At 42.5% G+C, this 19,704-nt stretch overlaps 1 protein-coding gene across 1 annotated transcript in view; it reads left to right on the forward strand.

Moving 5' to 3' along the window:
- Positions 1-19,704, forward strand: part of STK3 (serine/threonine kinase 3) — a 297,076-nt gene that overhangs the window by 13,815 nt on the left and 263,557 nt on the right. The window contains exons 2-3 of the mRNA XM_048841337.2: positions 16,246-16,326; positions 18,240-18,368. Coding sequence (XP_048697294.1) covers positions 16,246-16,326; positions 18,240-18,368 — 210 coding nt within the window. The remainder of the gene's footprint in view (positions 1-16,245; positions 16,327-18,239; positions 18,369-19,704) is intronic.

Below are 19,704 nucleotides of genomic sequence, written 5' to 3' on the forward strand. Positions count from 1 at the left end.
TTTGGTCTCAAACATCTGCATTTTGCACAATGCTTAGACAGAAAATTTGGTTAGTGCTTTCGCTTTACATGAGGTAGACATTGACATTTCATGCCCGAAAAGCAACAAAGTCACCAAAAAGGACTATTACTTGGAGCAGCTAGTCCTAGAACCCATAAGGGGAGGCAATTTTTGATTTAGTCCTAGGTGGCACACATGGTCTGGTATAAAAGGTGAATATAGCTGAATTACTTGGCAATAGCCAAGTGCATAATGCAATTAAATTGAACATTTTTGTGGGGTGGAGGGGAAATAGTTAAAAAGAAACAGTTACAAGAGTGAAATACCTGCAAGCTGCATGGCAGGGAAACTACTTAAAAACACCATAATAGTAGCTCAAATTAAATGTATATCCCAAATTAAACAAACAGTAAGAGGACAAGAAAATGCCACCATGTCTAAAGAGAGCAAAAGCAGTGGTTAGAGGCAAAAGGCACCCTTTTAAAAACTGGAAGCGAAATCCTACTGAGAGATATAGAAAAGAACAAACTCTGGCATGTCAAGTGTAGAAGTACATAAGAACGGCCATACTGGGTCAGACCAAAGGTCCATCTAGCCCAAGGGTCTCAAACTCAAATGACCAGAAGGGCCACATGAGGACTAGTACATTGGCCTGAGGGCCACATCACTGACATCCTCACCCCTTCCCTGCCCCCCATTCCAACCCCTTCCCCGACATCCTCTGGCAATGGCTTCCACAGGTTGACTCTGCGTTGTGTGAAGAAATACTTCCTTTTGTTTGTTTTAAACCTGTTGCCTGTTTTTCATTTGGTGACCTCTAGCCCTTGTTATGAGGAGTAAATAACACTTCCTTGTTTTCCTTTCTCCACCCCAGTCATGATTTTATAGACCTCAATCATCTTCCCCCTTAGTAGTCTTTTTTTCCAAGCTGAAAAGTCCCAGTTTTATTAATCTCTCCTCATATGGAAGCTGTTCCATACCCCTAATCATTTTTTGGTGCCCTTTCTGAACCTTTTCCAATTCAAATGTATCTTTTTTTTTTTTTTTTTTTTTTTTTTTGACTTGGGGTGACCACATCTGCACACAGTATTCAAAATGTGGGCATACCATGGATTTATATGGAGGCAATATATTTTCTGTGTTCTTATCTATTACGTTCTTAATGATGCCCAACGTTCTGTTTGCTTTTTTGACTTCCGCAGCACATTGAGTGGATGTTTTCAGAGAACTATCCACAATGACTCCAAGATCTTTCTTGAGTGGTAACAGCTAATTTAGATCACATCATTTTATATGTATAGTTGGGATTGTTTTTCCAGTGTGCATTAATTTGCATTTATCAACACTGAATTTCTTCTGCCATTTTGTTGCTTCGCCACCTATTTTTTCAGAGATCCTTTTGTAGCTCTTCACAGTCTGCCTGGGACTTAACTATCTTGTAGTTTTGTATCATCTGCAAACTTTGCCACCTCACTGTTTACCCATTTTCCAGATTATGACTTTTACTAAAAATACCCATGACTAAATCGTAGCCTTAATTATGAGGACTAGCTGCACAACTTTCCCCACTGGTATAGCTCAGTACTTCCTCACGCTCCTGTAACACTGCTTGGTGGACCATCTTGGTGAATAACATCACAATGAATTTTGCTGGTGCCCTTTGCCTTTTTGAATAAGGCCATTCTCTATATGTTAGGTCATCCAGAGTCAGGACAGCCTAAAGGGGGTGTAGAGGAAATTACTATCTTGCTTTTGCCTAGGTTCACCCTGTTAACCCTTCCGATTAGGGCTGTCAACAGTTAAGGCAAAAATTAAATAATTGTGATTAATCGCAGTTTTAATTGCACTGTTAAACAATAGAATACCAATTGAAATTCATGAAGTATTTTGGATGTTTTTCCACATTTTCATATATGGTATTCTGTGTTGTAATTGAAGTCCGTGTATATTTTTGATTATAAATATTTACACTAAAAATAAATGAAATAGTATTTTTCAATTCATCTCCTACAAGTACTGTAGTGCAATCTTTGTCGTGAAAGTGCAATTTACAGATGTAGTTTTTTTGTTTGTTTGTTACATAACTGCACTCAAAAGTAAAACCAGGTAAAACTTCAGAGCGTACAAATCCACTCAGTCCTACTTCTTGTTCAACAAGACAAACAAGTTTGTTTAAATTTACAGGAGATAATGCTGTCCTCTCACTTTCTGGTGACATTGTAAATAAGAAGAACAGGCATTTGCATGACACTTCTGTAGCTGGCATTGCAAGGTATTTATGTGCTGGATATGCTAAACATTCATATGCCCCTTCAGCCATCATTCCAGAGGACATGCTTCCATGCTGATGACGCTCGTTTGAAAATTTAATGCATTAATTAAATTTGTGACTCAACTCCTTGGGGGAGAATGGTATGTCTCCTCCTCCTGTTTTACCCGCATTCTGCCATATATTTGTATATCAATCTCTGATGATGACCCAGCACATGTTCTTCATTTTAAGAACACTTTCACTGCAGATTTGACAAAATGCAAAGAAGGTACCAATGTGAGATTTCTAATGTTAGCTATAGCAATCAACCCAAGGTTAAGAATCTCACGTGCCTTCCAAAATCTGAGAGGGACGAGGTGTGGAGCATGCTTTCAGAAGTCTTAAAAGAGCAAAACTCGATGTGGAAACTACAGAACCTGAACCACCAGAAAGAAAATCAACCTTCTGCTGGTGGCATCTGACTTGATAATGAAAATGAACATGCACTGGTCTGCGCTGCTTTGGATTGTTATCGGGCAGAACCTATCATCAGCATGGACGCATGTCCCCTGGAATGGTGGTTGAAGCATGAATGGACATATGAATCTTTAGCGCATATGTCACTTTCAGGTGACATAAACAAGAAGGGGCAGCATTATCTCCTTCAAATGTAAACAAACTTGTTTAGCCTGAGTGGCTGAAAAAGAAGTAGAACTGAGTGGACTTACAGGCTCTAAAATTTTACATTGTTTTATTTTTGAATACAGTTTTTTGTACATAATTCTACATTTGTAAATTCAACTTTCATGATAGAGATTGCACTACAGTACTCCTATTACGTGAATTGAAAAATACTGTTTCTTTTTGTTTACAGTGCAAGTACATGTAATCAAAAATACATATAAAGTGAGCACTGTACACTGTATTCTGTGTTGTAATTGACATCAATATATTTGAAAATATTTAAATGGTATTCTACTGTTTAACAGTGCGATTAATCACGATTCATTTTTTTAGAATCTCTTGACAGCCATACTTTCTGTATCATATATGCATCTCCAAGGCTCAACAAAACTTAAAAGCCAGACCAGGAAAATAATTCCCAATCCCGTTTTACCCTCCCCTCTTCCTAGCTTCCAAGGCACAATGGCATAGCCACACAGCATATACTGCACAGGCCAAAAATCCCAATGCACATGCCACTTACTATCTCTGAGGTTTCTCCAAGACTGCAAAGAATCTGAGATCTGAGAAGGAATCTAATAAGCTTTCTAGGGAGACTGTTGCAGTGGCGAAGGACAGCATTGCAATTTCCAGGGACAGCATTGCCATGGTCCAAGACGGTACAGAAAAATATAAGGGAATGCAGAGGCAACTCTTAGAGGCAATACAAAGCCAAAATGCCTCTTTGCAGCAAATGTTACCGTTAAGGCGGCAGGCAATGCACTAGTGCAAAACAGTGCCTCCTCATGTTATGCAGCCTCTGGACAACATGGACTACTGGGAGCAACAGCTTCTGCTCCCCACTGTATCATCAGAACACTACTCCCGGAGGCCATTTCCCCCCCTTGCCCCCAGCTTAGGGCACCAACAACAGTGCACCTGGGTCCCCATTTCTCTTGAGCCCTCTATTGCCCTTGATAACTGTTGAGTTACAGCAGTCCGTGCCAGAAGTCTGACAAACCAGAAAAGGAAGAACCTGCTTGCCTGTGATGAGGAGCAATATCCCCCCCCCCCCCCGCCCCCCCCCCCCCACAACTTGTTGTGTTGGGCCCTGCACTGCACTGTTGGATTTTGCTGTTTCATTTTACAGGTAGTTTAATGAAAGGGTTCTTTGTAGTTTCCTTCATAATTAAAAGCTGTTTTTTCATTTTTTTTCAGTTGACATGCATTTTTGTTTAATAATAGAGCGTTGACCGTTCATTTTATACAGAAAACCATTGGTTGCACTAATTCCTAAGGGCTTATGAACAAATGCTGGCAAAAACAAGGAATAGTACGGATTGCCACAGTGTTGTATTTCTGCCCATAAACAACACAGAACTGCACAACAATCCCATGGGGTCAGGGCGTGGATGGAAGTTAACAGCTGGAAATGTAGCTGCACAGTTTCAGGCCTGAGACCCAAAATAAGAGCATTAGGCACCCCTGACAATATTGCCCTGACTGTGTGCATTTTGTATGGGGTTCCTTGCTGACTGTTCAAACTGCTGAGCAAGTCTCTGCACCTTAGCCTTACAGGTGCAGGGGAGGCTTTTTCCCTCACTCTCAAATAATGTACAAAATACCATGTAGTCCTTCCTCCATAAATTTAAAAAGAGCTGGGTTCCAAAACATCCTAGTGCTGTGGACACTTTAAGACCACCTCAATTTAAGTGTAAATCTGCATTGGTGGCAACCCCCTGGAACACTATGGAGAAATACCTATTCCTGTTTATGAATTCTGAGCTCTGATTTGGGGATACAGGGCTTAGCCAAATGATAGGCACATGGGTCCCATCAATTGCTCCAATGTAGTTTTGGAATTCCATGTGTACAAAGCCATCTATAATCTCCTAAGTGTTGCCAAGCTTTATAACCCAGTACAACAGTACCTTTGCCATGGCCTTATGCACCTGCATGAGAATGGCCCCAATGGTTGCTTTCTCCTTGCTGAATTGGTTTGCAGCAGACCGGTAGTATTTGGGGTGGCTTCCAGATGGTTATGGGGCACCACATGTTGGCACACTGCTGCTCTAGGTCTGGGTTCAGCACATATCTTCAGAAAAGTTTCCTTCTCCATCCTGAAATTTTTTGGTTACTGCTGATCATCCCTGGTCTGCAGAACAATCCTCTTCCCACCAATCCACATTGCCTTCCTGAGTCCAGAAACAATAGCTATGAAGCTGCACCAGGATCCAGTACTCTTACTATCTGGCTTGATGTCTTCCTTGTTCGACAGTGTTCATCAGAGCTCAAGCTTTTCCTTTTGTATTACACTGAATTGCCAGTTCCACAATTTTTCCTAAGGTAAAAGCTGAAACTTTGTGAAGTATGCAAGGCCTAGTATCTCTTTCAATTTGTGCAAACACTTTATCACAGCTTTCGCTGCATATGTTACAGGCAACCGTTTAGTCCAATGTTTCTTTAGTAATACAGCTTCCAGCCTTCATGCTGAAACACATCTGAGGACCATGATCCTTTTCAGAGGGCTAAAGAATTGCAGAACTGATACTCATGTTAATTAAATCTTTTGGACGCTTTTTCATTCTCCAGCATTCATGCCTATTCAGCATTTTTGTGAAGGAGTTTTCTTAAGCGAGTTAGTTGGGGATGAACTTACTGACCTAGTTCAATATGTGAATTCCTTTTTTGTCATTTGGATGTGCTGATGTTCCAAGTTCCTTGAAACTTTGGAATTATGAGACCGTATTCCCTTAGCATCAAGTTCTGTCCTAAGTAATGTAGATAACGTCAATTGTTTGAAACTGACAATTGACTCTCTTCAGTTGAAGGTTGTTTCTTATTACAATGTCTGGAACTTTTTACGGTGATTCTTGGTGTCCAGTAGTGGTGCTGCTCCAGACTGCCATCAGTGTACACTTCTGCAGTCTTCTGAAAGACATGGCACTTACAGTGAAATACTTTTGGTACTGAGCACATTTCTGAGTGCTATATCAAGAAGCTGTATCTGTCAAATGAAAATGCAAATCTTGGTGCTCCCTTTGCTGAGAGGAATCTGACAAAACACTGCAAAAGCATCTGATTTGAAGAATTGGCTTCTGCTATTTCACCAATCATTTCATTTCTAGGCAAGATTAAATGTTCCTTTTATTGTTCAGAGCCCCTCTTTTCTGTCCTCAAATACTAATGAGTTGACCCAGTCTATTAACTCTTCTTCTGTTTTGTCGAGGATGCCACCTGTTCTTATTTTTGGCAGCTTTTTCTCTAGTTTATGGGAGAGTAATATGTATAACTAGCGGTCTCTCTTCTTAAGGCTTGTGAGACACTAGAGATGGCAAGTATAACAGGGGAGAGAATCCTCCATTCTGTGGACACATGATTATAGGATGCATTTAGCCCATTCATATCTGGTTCAAGCTTGTTTTGATATTTATTCCAACTCCGACATGTACCTTCTTGATGAGTCCAAGCACCTCAGCCATGGAAGCCAAAGATTGATTGATTGCTTTTGCTGATATTCTAACACATACATTCTTGTTTTGTTTTAGTATATCTGACAATTGACACTTGCTTAGGAATGGAATGTGCTCCTTACTGCAAGATTTCAGTTTCACCTTTGACTTCTTAGGGCATGGCTACACTCGCAGATGGAGAGCGTTTTGAGTGAAATCAGCCTTCGTAGAGAGCAGTAGGGAAAGTGCTGCAGTCTGTCCACAGTGACAGCTTCAAGCATGCTGCCATGGCCATGTTTGCGGCACTTGCAGCTGCGTTGGGAGCGGTGCATTATGGGCAGCTATCCCAGCATGTAAGTGACTGCAACGTGCTTTTCAAATGGGGTGGGGTGTAGTGTGACAGGGAGTGTGTATATGGGGGGAGAGAGTGTTTTGGGGGGGCTGAGAGCATGTCAGCATGCTGTCTTGTAAGTTCAGACAGCAGCAGACCCCTCCCCCCCCAGCATTCCACACTAATGTTTGCTTTGTCTTGGAGCAGATAAGCAGCCGTCTGTCAGAAACGGAGCTTTGAAAGGGCATATCCACATTCCTGCAGCGTGTTTTCTTCCTTTGTGTTCATGAACAGCTCCTCTCATTCACTTGGGGGACATTTTACTCTGCCTTCAGCTCAGACACTTCCAAGTCTTGTCTGCATCACCTTTGCAAACTGCTTGGGCTTTATTACAGTTTATAGACCATCCCTCCCCAATGCTGGACTCTTCTTATACTTGTGCCAGTTGCTACATCACACACATGTTTTTGACGTGTGACTTTACCGCTTTGCCCTTTTATTCTTTGAACGTCTTTCTTACTTTGCCCTGGTCTACACTACGAGTTTAGGTCGAATTTAGCAGCATTAGATCGATTTAACCCTGCACCCGTCCACACAACTAAGCCACTTTTGTCAACTTAATGGGCTCTTAAAATCAATTTCTGTACTCCTCCCCGATAAGGGGATTAGCGCTGAAATTAACATCGCCGAGTCAAATTTGGGTTAGTGTGGACGCAATTGGACAGTATCTGCCTCCGGGAACAATCCCACAGTGCTCCATTGCGACTGCTCTGGACAGCACTCAACTCAGATGCACTGGCCAGGTACATGAGAAAAGCCCTGCAAACTTTTGAATTTCATTTCCTGTTTGGCCACCGTGGCGTGACCACATAGATCTCATCAGCACAGGTGACCATGCAGTCCCAGAATCGCAAAAAAGCTCCAGCATGGACCGAACGGAAGGTATTGGATCTGATTGCTGAATGGGGAGAAGAATCCGTGCTATCGGAACTCAGTTCCAAAAGACAAAATGCCAAAATATTTGAAAAAATCTCAAAGGGCATGAAGGACAGAGACTATCACAGAGACACGCAGCAGTGCCATGTGAAACTTAAGGAGCTCAGGCAAGCCTGCCAAAAGGGCAAACGGCCACTCTGGGTCAGAGCCCCAGACATGCCACTTATATGATGAGCTGCATGCAATTTTAGGGGGGCCCTTACCACTACCCCACCCCTGTCCGTGGACACCTGCAAGGGGGGAGTCTCATTCAACAAGGATGAGGATTTTGGGGACAAGGAAGATGATGAGAAGGAAGAGGAGGCGGCTATCACACAGCAGGCAAGAGGAGAAACCTCCCCAACAGCCAGGAACTGTTTATCACCCTGGAGCCAATACCCTCCCAAGGCGGGCTCCCAGATTATGAAGCCGGAGAAGGTGCCTCTGGTGAGTGTACCTTGTAAATATAATACATGCTTTAAAAGCAAGCATGTTTAATGATTGATTTGCCCTGAAGACTTGGGGATGCATTCGCTGCCAGTACAGCTACTGGAAAAGTCTGCTAATGTGTCTGGGGATGGAGTGGAAATCCTCCAGGGACATCTCCATGAAGCTCTCCTGGAGGTACTCCCAAAGCCTTTGCAAAAGGTTTCTGGGGAGGGCAGCCTTATTGCATCCTCCATGGTAGGACACTTTACCACAGCAGGCCAGTAGCACATTTTCCTGGAATCATTGCATAAGAAAGCATGGCAGTGTGTGGTTCCCGTGTTTGCTGGCATTCAAGCAACATGCGTTCTTTATCTCTCTGTGTTATCCTCAGGAGAGTGATATCATTCATGGTCACCTGGTTGAAATAGGGGAATTTTATAAAGGGGACATTCAGAGGTGGCCGTTCCTGCTTGGGCTGTTTGGCTGTGGCTGAAAAGAAATCATCCCTGCTGTTAGCCGCACGGTGGGGGGAGGGGTGAAGCGATCATCCCAGAGAATTGGGTGTGTGGGGGGATTTAGTTGGGTTTGTGCTGCATGTAAACCTGAAAACATCAGCCCCTGCTTTTAAATGGCCAATGAGTCCTTTTTTTTTTTTTTTCAATTTTAATCTCCCTTTTTTCCTCCTGCAGCTGCAAATGTTTCAATGCTGCGACTAGCATCTCTGTCCCAGAGGGTAGCGCAGATAAGGCGAAAAAAACCGCACTCTCAATGAAATGTTCATAGAATCATAGAATATCAGGGTTGGAAGGGACCTCAGGAGGTCATCTAGTCCACCCCCCTGCTCAAAAGCAGGACCCATCCCCAATTAAATCATCCCAGCCAGGGCTTTGTCAAGCCTGACCTTAAAAACTTCTAAGGAAGGAGATTCCACCACCTCCCTAGGCAACGCATTCCAGTGTTTCACCACTGTTCTCTGAGCTCATGCAGTCCTCCCACACTGAAAGAGCCCAGCAGAATGTGCGGAGTCAGACAATGGCAGAATCCAGGAAAGCACAAAATGAACGCGAGGAGGGATGCACGAGAGGACAGATGGCTGGAGCAACAAGAGAGGTGGTGGGATCAAGAGGAAAGGTGGTGGCAGCATGATGAAAAGAGGCAGGATGCAATGCTGAGGCTACTGGAGGATCAAACTGATATGCTCCGGCATGTAGTTGAGGTGCAGGAAAGGCACAGACCGCCACTGCAGCCCCTGTGTAACCAACCCCCTCCCCCCCCAGTTCCATTGCCTCCTCACCCAGATGCCCAAGAATGCGGGGGGGGCCCTCCAGCCACTCAACCACTCCACCCCAGAGGACTGCCCAAGCAACAGAAGGCTGGCATTCAATAAATTTTGAAGTGCAGTGTGGCCTTGTGCTTCCTTCCTCCCCCATCCCTCCTGGGCTACCTTGGCAGTTATCCCCCTATTTTGTGTGATGAATTAATAAAGAATACATGAATTTGAAACAATAATGACTTTATTGCCTCTGCAAGCAGTGATCGAAGGGCGGTGGGAGGGTGGCTGGCTTACAGAGAAGTAGAGTGAACCAAGGGGGTGGGTTTTCCTCAAGGAGAAACAAACAGGACTGTCACACCGTAGCCTGGCCAGTCATGAAACTGGTTTTCAAAGCTTTTCTGATGCGCAGCACACCCTGTTGTGCTCTTCTAACTGCGCCGGTGTCTGGCTGCATGTAATCATCAGCCGGGCAATTTGTCTCAACTTCCCACCCCACCATAAACATCTTCCCCCTTACCCTCACAGAGATTGTGGAGCACACAGCAAGCAGCAATAACAATGGGAATAGTGGTTTCGCTGAGGTCTAACCGAGTCAGTAAACTGTGCCAGCATGCTTTTAAACATCCAAATGCACATTCTATCACCATTCTGCACTTGCTCAGCTTATAGTTGAATTGCTCCTGACTACTATCCAGGGTGCCTGTGTATGGCTTCATGAGCCATGGCATTAAGGGGTAGGCTGGGTCCCCAAGGATAACTGTAGGTATTTCCCCAATGGTTATTTTCTGGTCTGGGAAGTAAGTCCCTTGCTCCAGCTGTTCATACAGACCAGAGTTCCTGAAGATGCAAGCATCATGTACCTTTCCCGGCCGTCCCACATTGATGTTGGTGAAACGTCCCTTGTGATCCACAGTGCTTGCAGCACCATTGAAAAGTACCCCTTGCGGTTTATGCACTGGCTGCCAAGGTGGTCCAAGTTAGGGATATGCGTTCCGTCTCGCCCCACCACAGTTAGGGAATCCCATTGCAGCAAAGCTATCCACTATGACCTGCACATTTCCCAGAGTCACTACCCTTGATAGCAGCAGCTCAGTGTTTGTGTTGGCTACTTGGATCACAGCAGCTCCCACAGTAGATTTGCCTACTCCAAATTGATTCCTGACTGACTGGTAGCTGTCTGGCATTGCAAGCTTCCAGAGGGCTATCGCCACTCGTTTGTGAACTGTGAGGGCTGCTCTCATCTTGGTATTCTTGTGCTTCATGGCAGGGGAAAGAAAGTCACAAAGTTCCATGAAAGTGCCCTTACGCATGTGAAAGTTTCACAGCCACTGGGAATCATCCCAGACCCACAGCACTATGCGGTCCCACCAGTCTGTGTTTGTTTCCCGGGCCCAGAATTGGCGTTCCATTGCCGCCAGGATGGCCAAATTGCCGGGGCCCGTGCTTTGAGAGAAGTCTGTGTCCATGTCCTCGTCACCGCGCTGCCGTCACCTCCTTGCCTGCTTTTGCAGGTTCTGGTTCCACATATACTGCATGATAATGGGTGAGGTGTTTGCAATGCTCATAACTGCCGTGGTCATCTGGGCCAGCTCCATGCTTGCCATGGTATGGCATCTGCAGGAGAGCAGAGTTGCAGGGGAAGTGGTGGTTGGATGACCAGACCTACTGCACCGTCTGCTGCCAGTACGCAACAGCTGAGCAGGCTGCACGCTTGCCATGGTATGGCGAGACAAGAGCAGCTGAACAGAGTTGAAGCAGCCCTGCGAGACCACCAGGAGAGCAGAGGATGACGACAGTCATGTGGAGGACCTGTGAGGTGGATTTATAGCATCAGGAGAGCAGAGTTGAAGTAGTGGATGACAACGATGGTTTGCAGACCTATTGCAGCGGCAGCTGAAAGCAGTATAGCGCCCGCATGGAAAAAAGGTGCAAAACGATTGTCTGCTGTTGCTTTCACGGAGGGAGGGGCGACTGATGACACGTACCCAAAACCATCCGCGACAATGTTTTTGTCCCATCAGGCATTGGGAGCTCAACCCAGAATTCTAATGGGCAGTGGAGACTGCAGGAACTGTGGGATAGCTACCCACAGTGCAATGCTCCGAAAGTCTATGCCATCCTCGGTACTGTGGATGCACTCTGCCGACTTAATGCGCTTAGTGGGGACACACAGAATCAACTGTATAAAATCGCTTTTTAAAAACCGGACTTCTATAAATTCAATCTAATTTCATAGTGTAGACATACCCTTAGACTAGTAAACCAGAAGGGACCATTGTGATTATCTAATATAATTTCTTGCACGTCTCAGGGCAGAGAACCTCACCCACCAATTCCTCTAATAGACCCATAATCTCTGGCTGAGATCCTCAAAACTTGATTTAAAGACTGCAAGTTACACAGAATCCAACATTTTACTTCAGTTCAAACCAGGAAGTGACCCCTGCCCTACCCTGCAGAAGAATGTGAACAATTTCCTGCTCCCCTCCCCCCGCCAAGGTCTCTGCCAGTATGATCTGAGGGAAAATTCCTTCCTGACTTCAAATATGATTATCAGTTAGACCCATTAGCCAGACACCTACAGTAGTAGTAATTCAGAGCCCTCCTCATTTTTGACCATTAGAGATTTGCTAATATCAGTTGTGTATGGGCCATATGCTGTTGTAGGCAGCCTCATCATACTGTCCCCTCCATAAACTTAGCAAGCTCAGTCTTAAAACAAGTTAAGTTTTTTTGCCCCCACTATATTGCTTGGAAGGCTGTTTAACTCTGCATTTTAGTTTTGTTGCCTGTCCCTCTAGAGCTTTCTTATTCTGCACTTCTGCTTTTATTCTGCCACCTGGCGCATATGAAAATTGCCTTTTCAAGTGTTGGATCCATGCCTCTGAGTAGCCTTTAATGTGTCTTTTTTGAATTGTTACATTCCAACATTGCTTGGCTTTTAATAAAAGGGTCACTTAATGTTCTATATTCATAACACTGGCTTTTTAATGTTAAAGACTTAAATTCCTGTCTCTCCTCCTTTTCCTTTTTTTTGGTTTTTATCCAGGAAAATGTCATAGGTGACATATTTTCCATAAGGTCCTAATGATCCTCCATACTTCCTTTTTTTTTCCCCCCTCCACATCCTCCATATGGAATACATTGTGTATATCCAGTACTAGAACACCAACCACTATCAGAGCCATTCTTTTGCTCCTCTTTTATTATACTCGTCCTTATGGCTTCCATATACACTTCAAATTGCTATATACGTGTTTTGTATCAGAATTTCCCATAACTAATAGGGCTGGTTAGGGATTTGCGTGTTGCAGCTGCATGTTGCTACCTCTCAGCAGCTATTTCTTAAGTTTCCCCTTGTTGTAGTCAGTGTCACTTTCATCAAACTTTTGCGGTCTGGTTGCTCTCTTCCTTGATCAGCTAGGAATCTGTACCATCCATTTCTAGCATGAGGTATTATTTAAGTGATGACTGAGGCAGGTTTGAGGGTACTTTTTGTTGTTTTAAGTTACATTATTAACTAACAATACAGTGTTGCTGCTGCTGCTGTAATCTGGCATGACTGAATTCTGTCTTAGCCTCTGCAACTGTTTCCTAGTGACAGGACCATAAAGCAGCCGGATAAACACAAGTGGGTTGTCAACTATATGGTTGAGGATATGATGCGAAGGCTGGAGGAATACGTGGCGTACCAGAAAACAAAGCAGGTTTGGAGCATGCTGCAGGCATAGGGATCCCTGGAAAGATTGCTGGTGGAAGAATGGAGGCATAGGGAACCCTAGCCATGCTAGCACTAATGACCACAGACTCCTCATGTTACGATATCTTGCGGTCAGTGCAGGATTTAGACAACTGGGGCTGGCTTGGCAATGGACTATTCCACAAACTGGAAGCGCGGGTGTTCTCTGTGTAGTCATATGCAAAGCAAGCAACATGTTTTTTGGAGTGGGGAGGGCGAACAGGAGGAGGAACTTGGCCAGAGAATAACATGTCCTTTAATATTGGCTTCTGAACATTTGTATTCAGTGGTGGTTAATGTTTTGTATACAAACGCCATGCACTTGCATTGCACAATATGTAGAATATTTATTGCATGTCAAAAATAACATGTAATAATTATTTTATAGAGGGGTAGTTGGCTTTTTCCTTGAGTTGGTTTGTTTGTTTTTAAGTTTGGTTATTTTTGGAAAATGTGGCTTTGTTGGTGCTTTCATAGGAAGGAAGATCCAGGAAGTTTTGTACTAAGCAAAATGTCACAATCACATAGGCTTGGTGTGAAGTTAAGTGCCTATATAACCTAAAATAACACTAAAGGTTAAATCACCTCTACCCTATATCAAATAGACTGTTTACACCTCTATTAAAAAAAAAAAGCAGATAATGAAGTGATGAAAACAGGCGACTTCCTTTCCTCACTGCAACCAATTCCAGGATTCATTGGTCTACCTTATGGTTGCCTGTACTAGGCCTGCAAACCAGCGGGGTCCAGAGCCCATGCAAAAACACTTGCCTTTAACCTTGCAGATGTTGTGCTGGGTGCACCAGACCACGGACATATGGACTGCATTGGCATACAAATGGTTTTGTAGGCAGCACCTTCTTGCCATCAGCCTGTCAGATGCGCACAGTACCTCATCCTGTAGCTGCTAAGCTTGTAATTGAATCTTCTTTTGCCAGGGCCCCTGATGTCAGGGTATGATTTCATGAGCTGTGGCCAGAGTGGGTATGCATGGTCCTCCAAAACGACAGTGGTCACAAAGGTCCCATTGATTACAGTGTAATTAAGAGGGAATAAGGTCCCTGCTTCTCTCAGCATTTCAGTGCCAGATCTCTTTAGCACACTGTATTCATGCAACTTTCCCATACTTCACACATTAGTGTTTCTGAATTTGCCTCTCCAGGCCCTACAGAATGATGGAATAGTACCCTTTGCAACTGACACACATGCTTGTTCCTGCTGACTGTCAAACGGTTAGGTATGGGTTTTGGGACTCCATTTTCTGAAAGCCAGCTATTTTAGGAACATTTCTCATGCTCCCCACGAGGGGATAAACCAGTGGTGATCCCCTCACAAATCTCCGTTACCACAACACCAGCAGTTCACTTGCCAACACCAAACTGGTTTGCAGCACCTGTAATAGTCTGGTGTTGCCAGCTTCCAGAGGCCAATAGCAACCTGCTTTTATACCTGTATGGCCTCCCTCAATTGAGTGTTCTGATAATGGAGGGTCAGGGCAAGCTCTTCACACAGCTCCATAAAGGTCTGTTTCCTTATGTGGAAATTCTGGAGCTACTGCTGGTCATCCCATGTCTGCATGATGATGTGATCCTACCACACTATGCTTTGTGGTATATATCCCACTGATCTATAAATACCCACTATTTTTGTGGGTTTGTTTTACAGCTGTAATATTTATTAAAGGTAGGTTCTAACTGCTTGTTTAGGAAGTTTTCTTTAGGTCTTAATGAGCTGTAACTAAGCTGAAATTTTCCATGTTGAGCATCTGCCTCAGAACTGCAGCAAAAATGGTTCATTTGTTTTTCAGAACCAGGTTAGGGGAAAATACATTTATGTCCATGTTTTTTATATATATAGCCGCTTCCTGCAGCTCCCATTGGCCAGGAACAGCGAACCGTGGCTACTGGGAGCTGCGGGCGGCTGTACCTGCAGACGGTCAATATAAACAAACGGTCTCGTGGCCTGCCAGTGGATTACCCTGATGGACTGCATGTGTTTTGTGGGCCGCAGGTTGCCCATCACTGAATTGGAGGGTGGTGGTTGGGAGGGACTGAATTAGGCCTGTGGAAAAAAAAATAGTATGAGATCCTGTAATTGAAGACTGCATCGTAATGTGTGCGCACAAGGAGGCTAAATCAGGGTTGTACAGGCAACCTGAATTCTGCCATTTTCTAACTTTTGGGTGCTTGACTTTGTAACTAGAGCTGTGCAGATTTTTTTGGTTTAATAGTTTATTCGTGTTTGTTCGACACACAACTATTTGCAAATGTGATACCAATTCAGCCAAACATTTTTGTTTTTTGGGGGGTGGGGCTTGGGTGCCATTCACAGAGTGACATCTACTACCTTTATAAGTTTTAGCACAGTGTTAAGGCACTCATCAGGGATGTGGAAGTTCCTGGGTTCAGTTCCCTCCTCTGCCTGATGTGGGGCTGGGATTTGAGCTTATGTCTTCCACATTGCAGGAGAGTGTCCTCGCCACCAGGCTATGGACTATTCTAGGGTCAGTCTTTCTCAGTCTCTCCCATTGAAGCTGCTCCAGTTTGTATAAAATACTTGAATAGTCATGGGGCGGGAGTGTGTGTGTGTGTGTGTGTGTGTGTGTGTGTCTGATAGACTGACTCTATAGTCTTGTGGTTAGGGCACCCACCTAGTAGTGGGGAGATCTTAGGTTCTGTCCCTGTTTGACTAACTTGTCAATAGGAGAGACTCAGAACTACACACCATTGTATCCCATAGTCCTGTGGTTAGGGTGCTCTCCTGCAATGTGGGTAGACACAAGGTCAAATTCCTACTCCACCTCAGGCAAGGGGGAATGGAACCTGGGTCTCCCTGGTGAGTACCTTAACCACTAAGCTAAAAGTTCTAAGGAGGGCAATACCGCCACCCGCTCCTTCTCAATGGTGTGGAGTGTTGTCTTTTCACCTCCCTGTTTTTTAATGGACAGTATTTTATAACCAACCATCTGTACCTGATGCTTGTTTTTCATTACAAGTGCTCCTGGTTCTCTCTTTGTAAGATCTTAATTTCTTTGTCTCTCATTTAATAGCTGTTTTTTTCTTTGAACTACATGTTTTTACCTTTTAAAGTCAAATATGTAAATGACTTATTGTAAAATATTATTTTTATTAGCAAGCTGAAAAAGCTAAGTGAAGACAGCTTAACTAAGCAGCCTGAAGAAGTCTTTGATGTTCTAGAGAAGCTTGGTGAAGGGTGAGTAAAACTGTTTGTGTGTGTGTGTGTGGGGGGGGGGGGGATACATGGGGAAAATAATTAAAATTAATATGATATTAAAAGTGACATAGTGTCAGTGAGCATGAACTAAATTGTGCCTTTTTTTTTAGTACTTAAACAGCAAATGCCTGTGTGGGTTTTTTGAAAACCTACCCATGCATTTTTGTCATGCCTTTCTAGAGGCTAGAGTTTCAGATTGCAAACTTTCATGCCTTTCATTTACTGAGGCAGAAAAATAAGTTTATTTTTGTGGTTGTAGTGAAGTCAGGAGCATTTTCTTTGCCACAAGCCACGCTTCATTGCAAATTGGAAAGTAGATGAGAATGTGATATAAAGTTATATTCAGAGTACCTTGTTACCTTCCCTGTTATCATTTTATTGCTCATATAGACTGGTGGAACAAACATTGCAATTATTACACAGCAAAGTATCTTCTTATTGAAGGATTGGTATATACTGTAAGGTTGTTTTGCAGTTTGGCTAGCTGCAAAGATAGCAGATTATTATTTTTACAGAGGGAAAGAGGTTGAAGTAGAGAAGGTACCTGTGGTATAAGAGCTCCATTTTTACTGTGATCTGCCCAGGAAAATTGGTAGCTCTGCAGGTGCTTTATGCTGTTGGGAGGGGTACAAGCCTACTCATCACCACCAGAATTAGGAGCTCCGCAGGCTGTGTAAATTGAAGAGGGGCTGCTTCCCTGGTAGCTGACATAGCCAGTGGTAAGCCTAATTCTGTAGAATTCTATTGAATCTTCTGTCATTATGAATATAGAGAAGTCACATACTTAGGACCAAGTAGTAAACTATAAGGCTGATGATGAGGGACTGAAATGGACAAAACATGAATCTTGTCAATTTCTATTCCCCTGCTGGCTCACAGTTATGGAGCATGTAAGAGGAACAGAGCACTATGCCTTCCAAACAAGCGCAGTATGCTCAATTGCTCATGTGTTTGGGTAGCTCACTCTAGAGGCTAGAGTTTCAGACTGCAAACCGTCATTTTGGGTGCCTGAAAACTGACATGTTATAATAGGGAGAATATTGTAAAATAGAAAAATGTAACTGTAAAAATGTAATTGTAACCTTATTCCTTTTAAATGTTGTATGTATATCCAGAAATTCGGATTATATTTGTGATTAATCTAAGGAGCTATTTACAAAACTAAGATTTTTTTAGTCTCAAGTTTTAGAGGGGAGTTGATAGAGGCATTCAAATTATGAAGGGAATTGTGAAAAAATGATCGGTCTCTCTCCAATTTCTTGATCCCATATTAAGAAAACACGAAAGGGTAATAGCAGTTTTTTCTTTGTAATTGTATTTTAGAAAGCACATAACAAATCTTTGTATATTTACAACCACAGCAAATCTGAGTCAAATACCGTAGCTAGATTTTTAAGAAGAGTGGGATAAAATTGTGATTTTGTATGCAAATGATGGTGAGGATAAATCTCATGGTCAGGATGTAAGCTGATTGCCTGAAGCGGTCAGGAAGGATCTTATTCTTTCCCTCCTTGTTTTGTTCTAATTTACAGCATTTCCTATCTGGCTACGTGTATTATGATGGTGATTTTACCTTTCTCTTAATGTTATATTAGTTCATTAGCAACTGCTGGAGGTAAGGTACCAGATATAATTAATATTTTGACATAATATGCCAAATCCTATGAATTGGCGAAGGTAAACGTTATCTGAGGACTTCCTTTTCAGAGGCACAGTCATGACGAAATTAAAATCTCTTGCAATTTTACAAGCATCTCATGTAGATAATGTTAAAAAAAGACGTCTTTTAAATGAATCCAGTGGTTGGCATGATCTTTTGAATAGTGCTGATTGGGAGGAAGGAAGAACTATTTTGGAGAAAAAATTAATTTGTAATTTTTTGTAATTTTTAGATCTTACGGTAGTGTCTTTAAAGCAATACACAAGGAATCTGGACAAGTAGTGGCAATTAAACAAGTCCCTGTCGAGTCAGATCTTCAGGAAATAATTAAAGAAATTTCTATAATGCAGCAATGTGACAGGTATGAGCAATATTACGTATTTATTTATTTATTTAATCATTTGCCTCCTTTTTAAGCATTTATTTGAAAATGTACTTGTAATGTTACGAGCACGGCTGGTCTAGTAAAAGTCTATTTACATTTGATATTCAGTTCTAATTTTAACGACCACTGCATATGTACTTGTTGAAGGTTGAATTTTCCCCTAAGTTCATAGTGAAATGTGATTAATATAAACAACTGAAAGAAAAATATATACTTCTAAATTAATATTAAATTTAGTAATAAATAATAAATAAATAAAGTAATAAATGTTATCCTGAGAAGAATAAGGTAATTTGTTTAGATATGCACTTGATTACAAGCAGTGTCAAACAAAAATAACTTGACATGATTATAATTAAAGAAGGATCTTTTTTTAAAAAGTTTGAAGTGCTGTTAAAATTTCCTGTAAGCAGATAAATCCACCTGAGTTTTGAGTCCTCCATTTCAAAGTATTGGCAAGGATTGTTATAGGCCAAGACTAATCACTGTTAATTTTAAAAAATAGAGGGGGGAAAATGTGCTTGGAAAATAGTCTCTATTATACAATTGGCACTTTTGCAACAATGATTACTTTGGAGGAGCTGCTGTTATCCTAGTCTTTCTTTGGACAACTCACTCTCTGATTGTGGTGGCAGCTTTCTCTGATTAGGGCTGCAGGAACAGGGGCCTTCACTTATAAGGAGATAGAAATGAAAATTAGTGTTACAAGTGCTACTTTCACTTAAATTGTTTTGTGCTCTGTGTGTGAGGGGTGTTTTTTGAAAGGATTATGGTCCTGATCCTGCAATGGAATCCATGATGGTGAACCCTTATGCATGTGAGGAGTCTTCTTTAATTTGGTGGTGTAAGGGTCTGTCTGTTTGTGGGATCAAGACCTAATTCTGCAAAGGTTGGGCTAAAATCTCTCTAGCTGTCTAACTTTCTTTAAACACAAACTTTGTCAGTAACCATTTGGACCAGTCTGCTTTCACAAGTCTTACTTACAGCTGTCCTCTCAAATTAGAGTAGTTTGTACACCCTTGTCTACTGATGCAGTATTGAGGCTAGCTTACCACTGAGGGACAAAAAAAGTCTCCTTCCTCATTCTGAGATTCTGCAGCTACTGCCACTCATCCCAGGTCTCGAAGAACTCAGGGGAGGATTTATGTCCTTTATTTGATATGTTGATGAATGGAAATACAACATGCATAATATATGGCACTATATAAATAACAGTGTTCTGTTAAAACTTAATATGGAAAATGCACATAGAGTTCCATAAATATTTCTATAGCAAAACATTAGACTGAACAATATTTAGTTAGCTATTCAG

Source organism: Caretta caretta, chromosome 2 (genome assembly GCF_965140235.1).
Source record: "Caretta caretta isolate rCarCar2 chromosome 2, rCarCar1.hap1, whole genome shotgun sequence".
Lineage (NCBI taxonomy): Eukaryota > Metazoa > Chordata > Testudines > Cheloniidae > Caretta > Caretta caretta.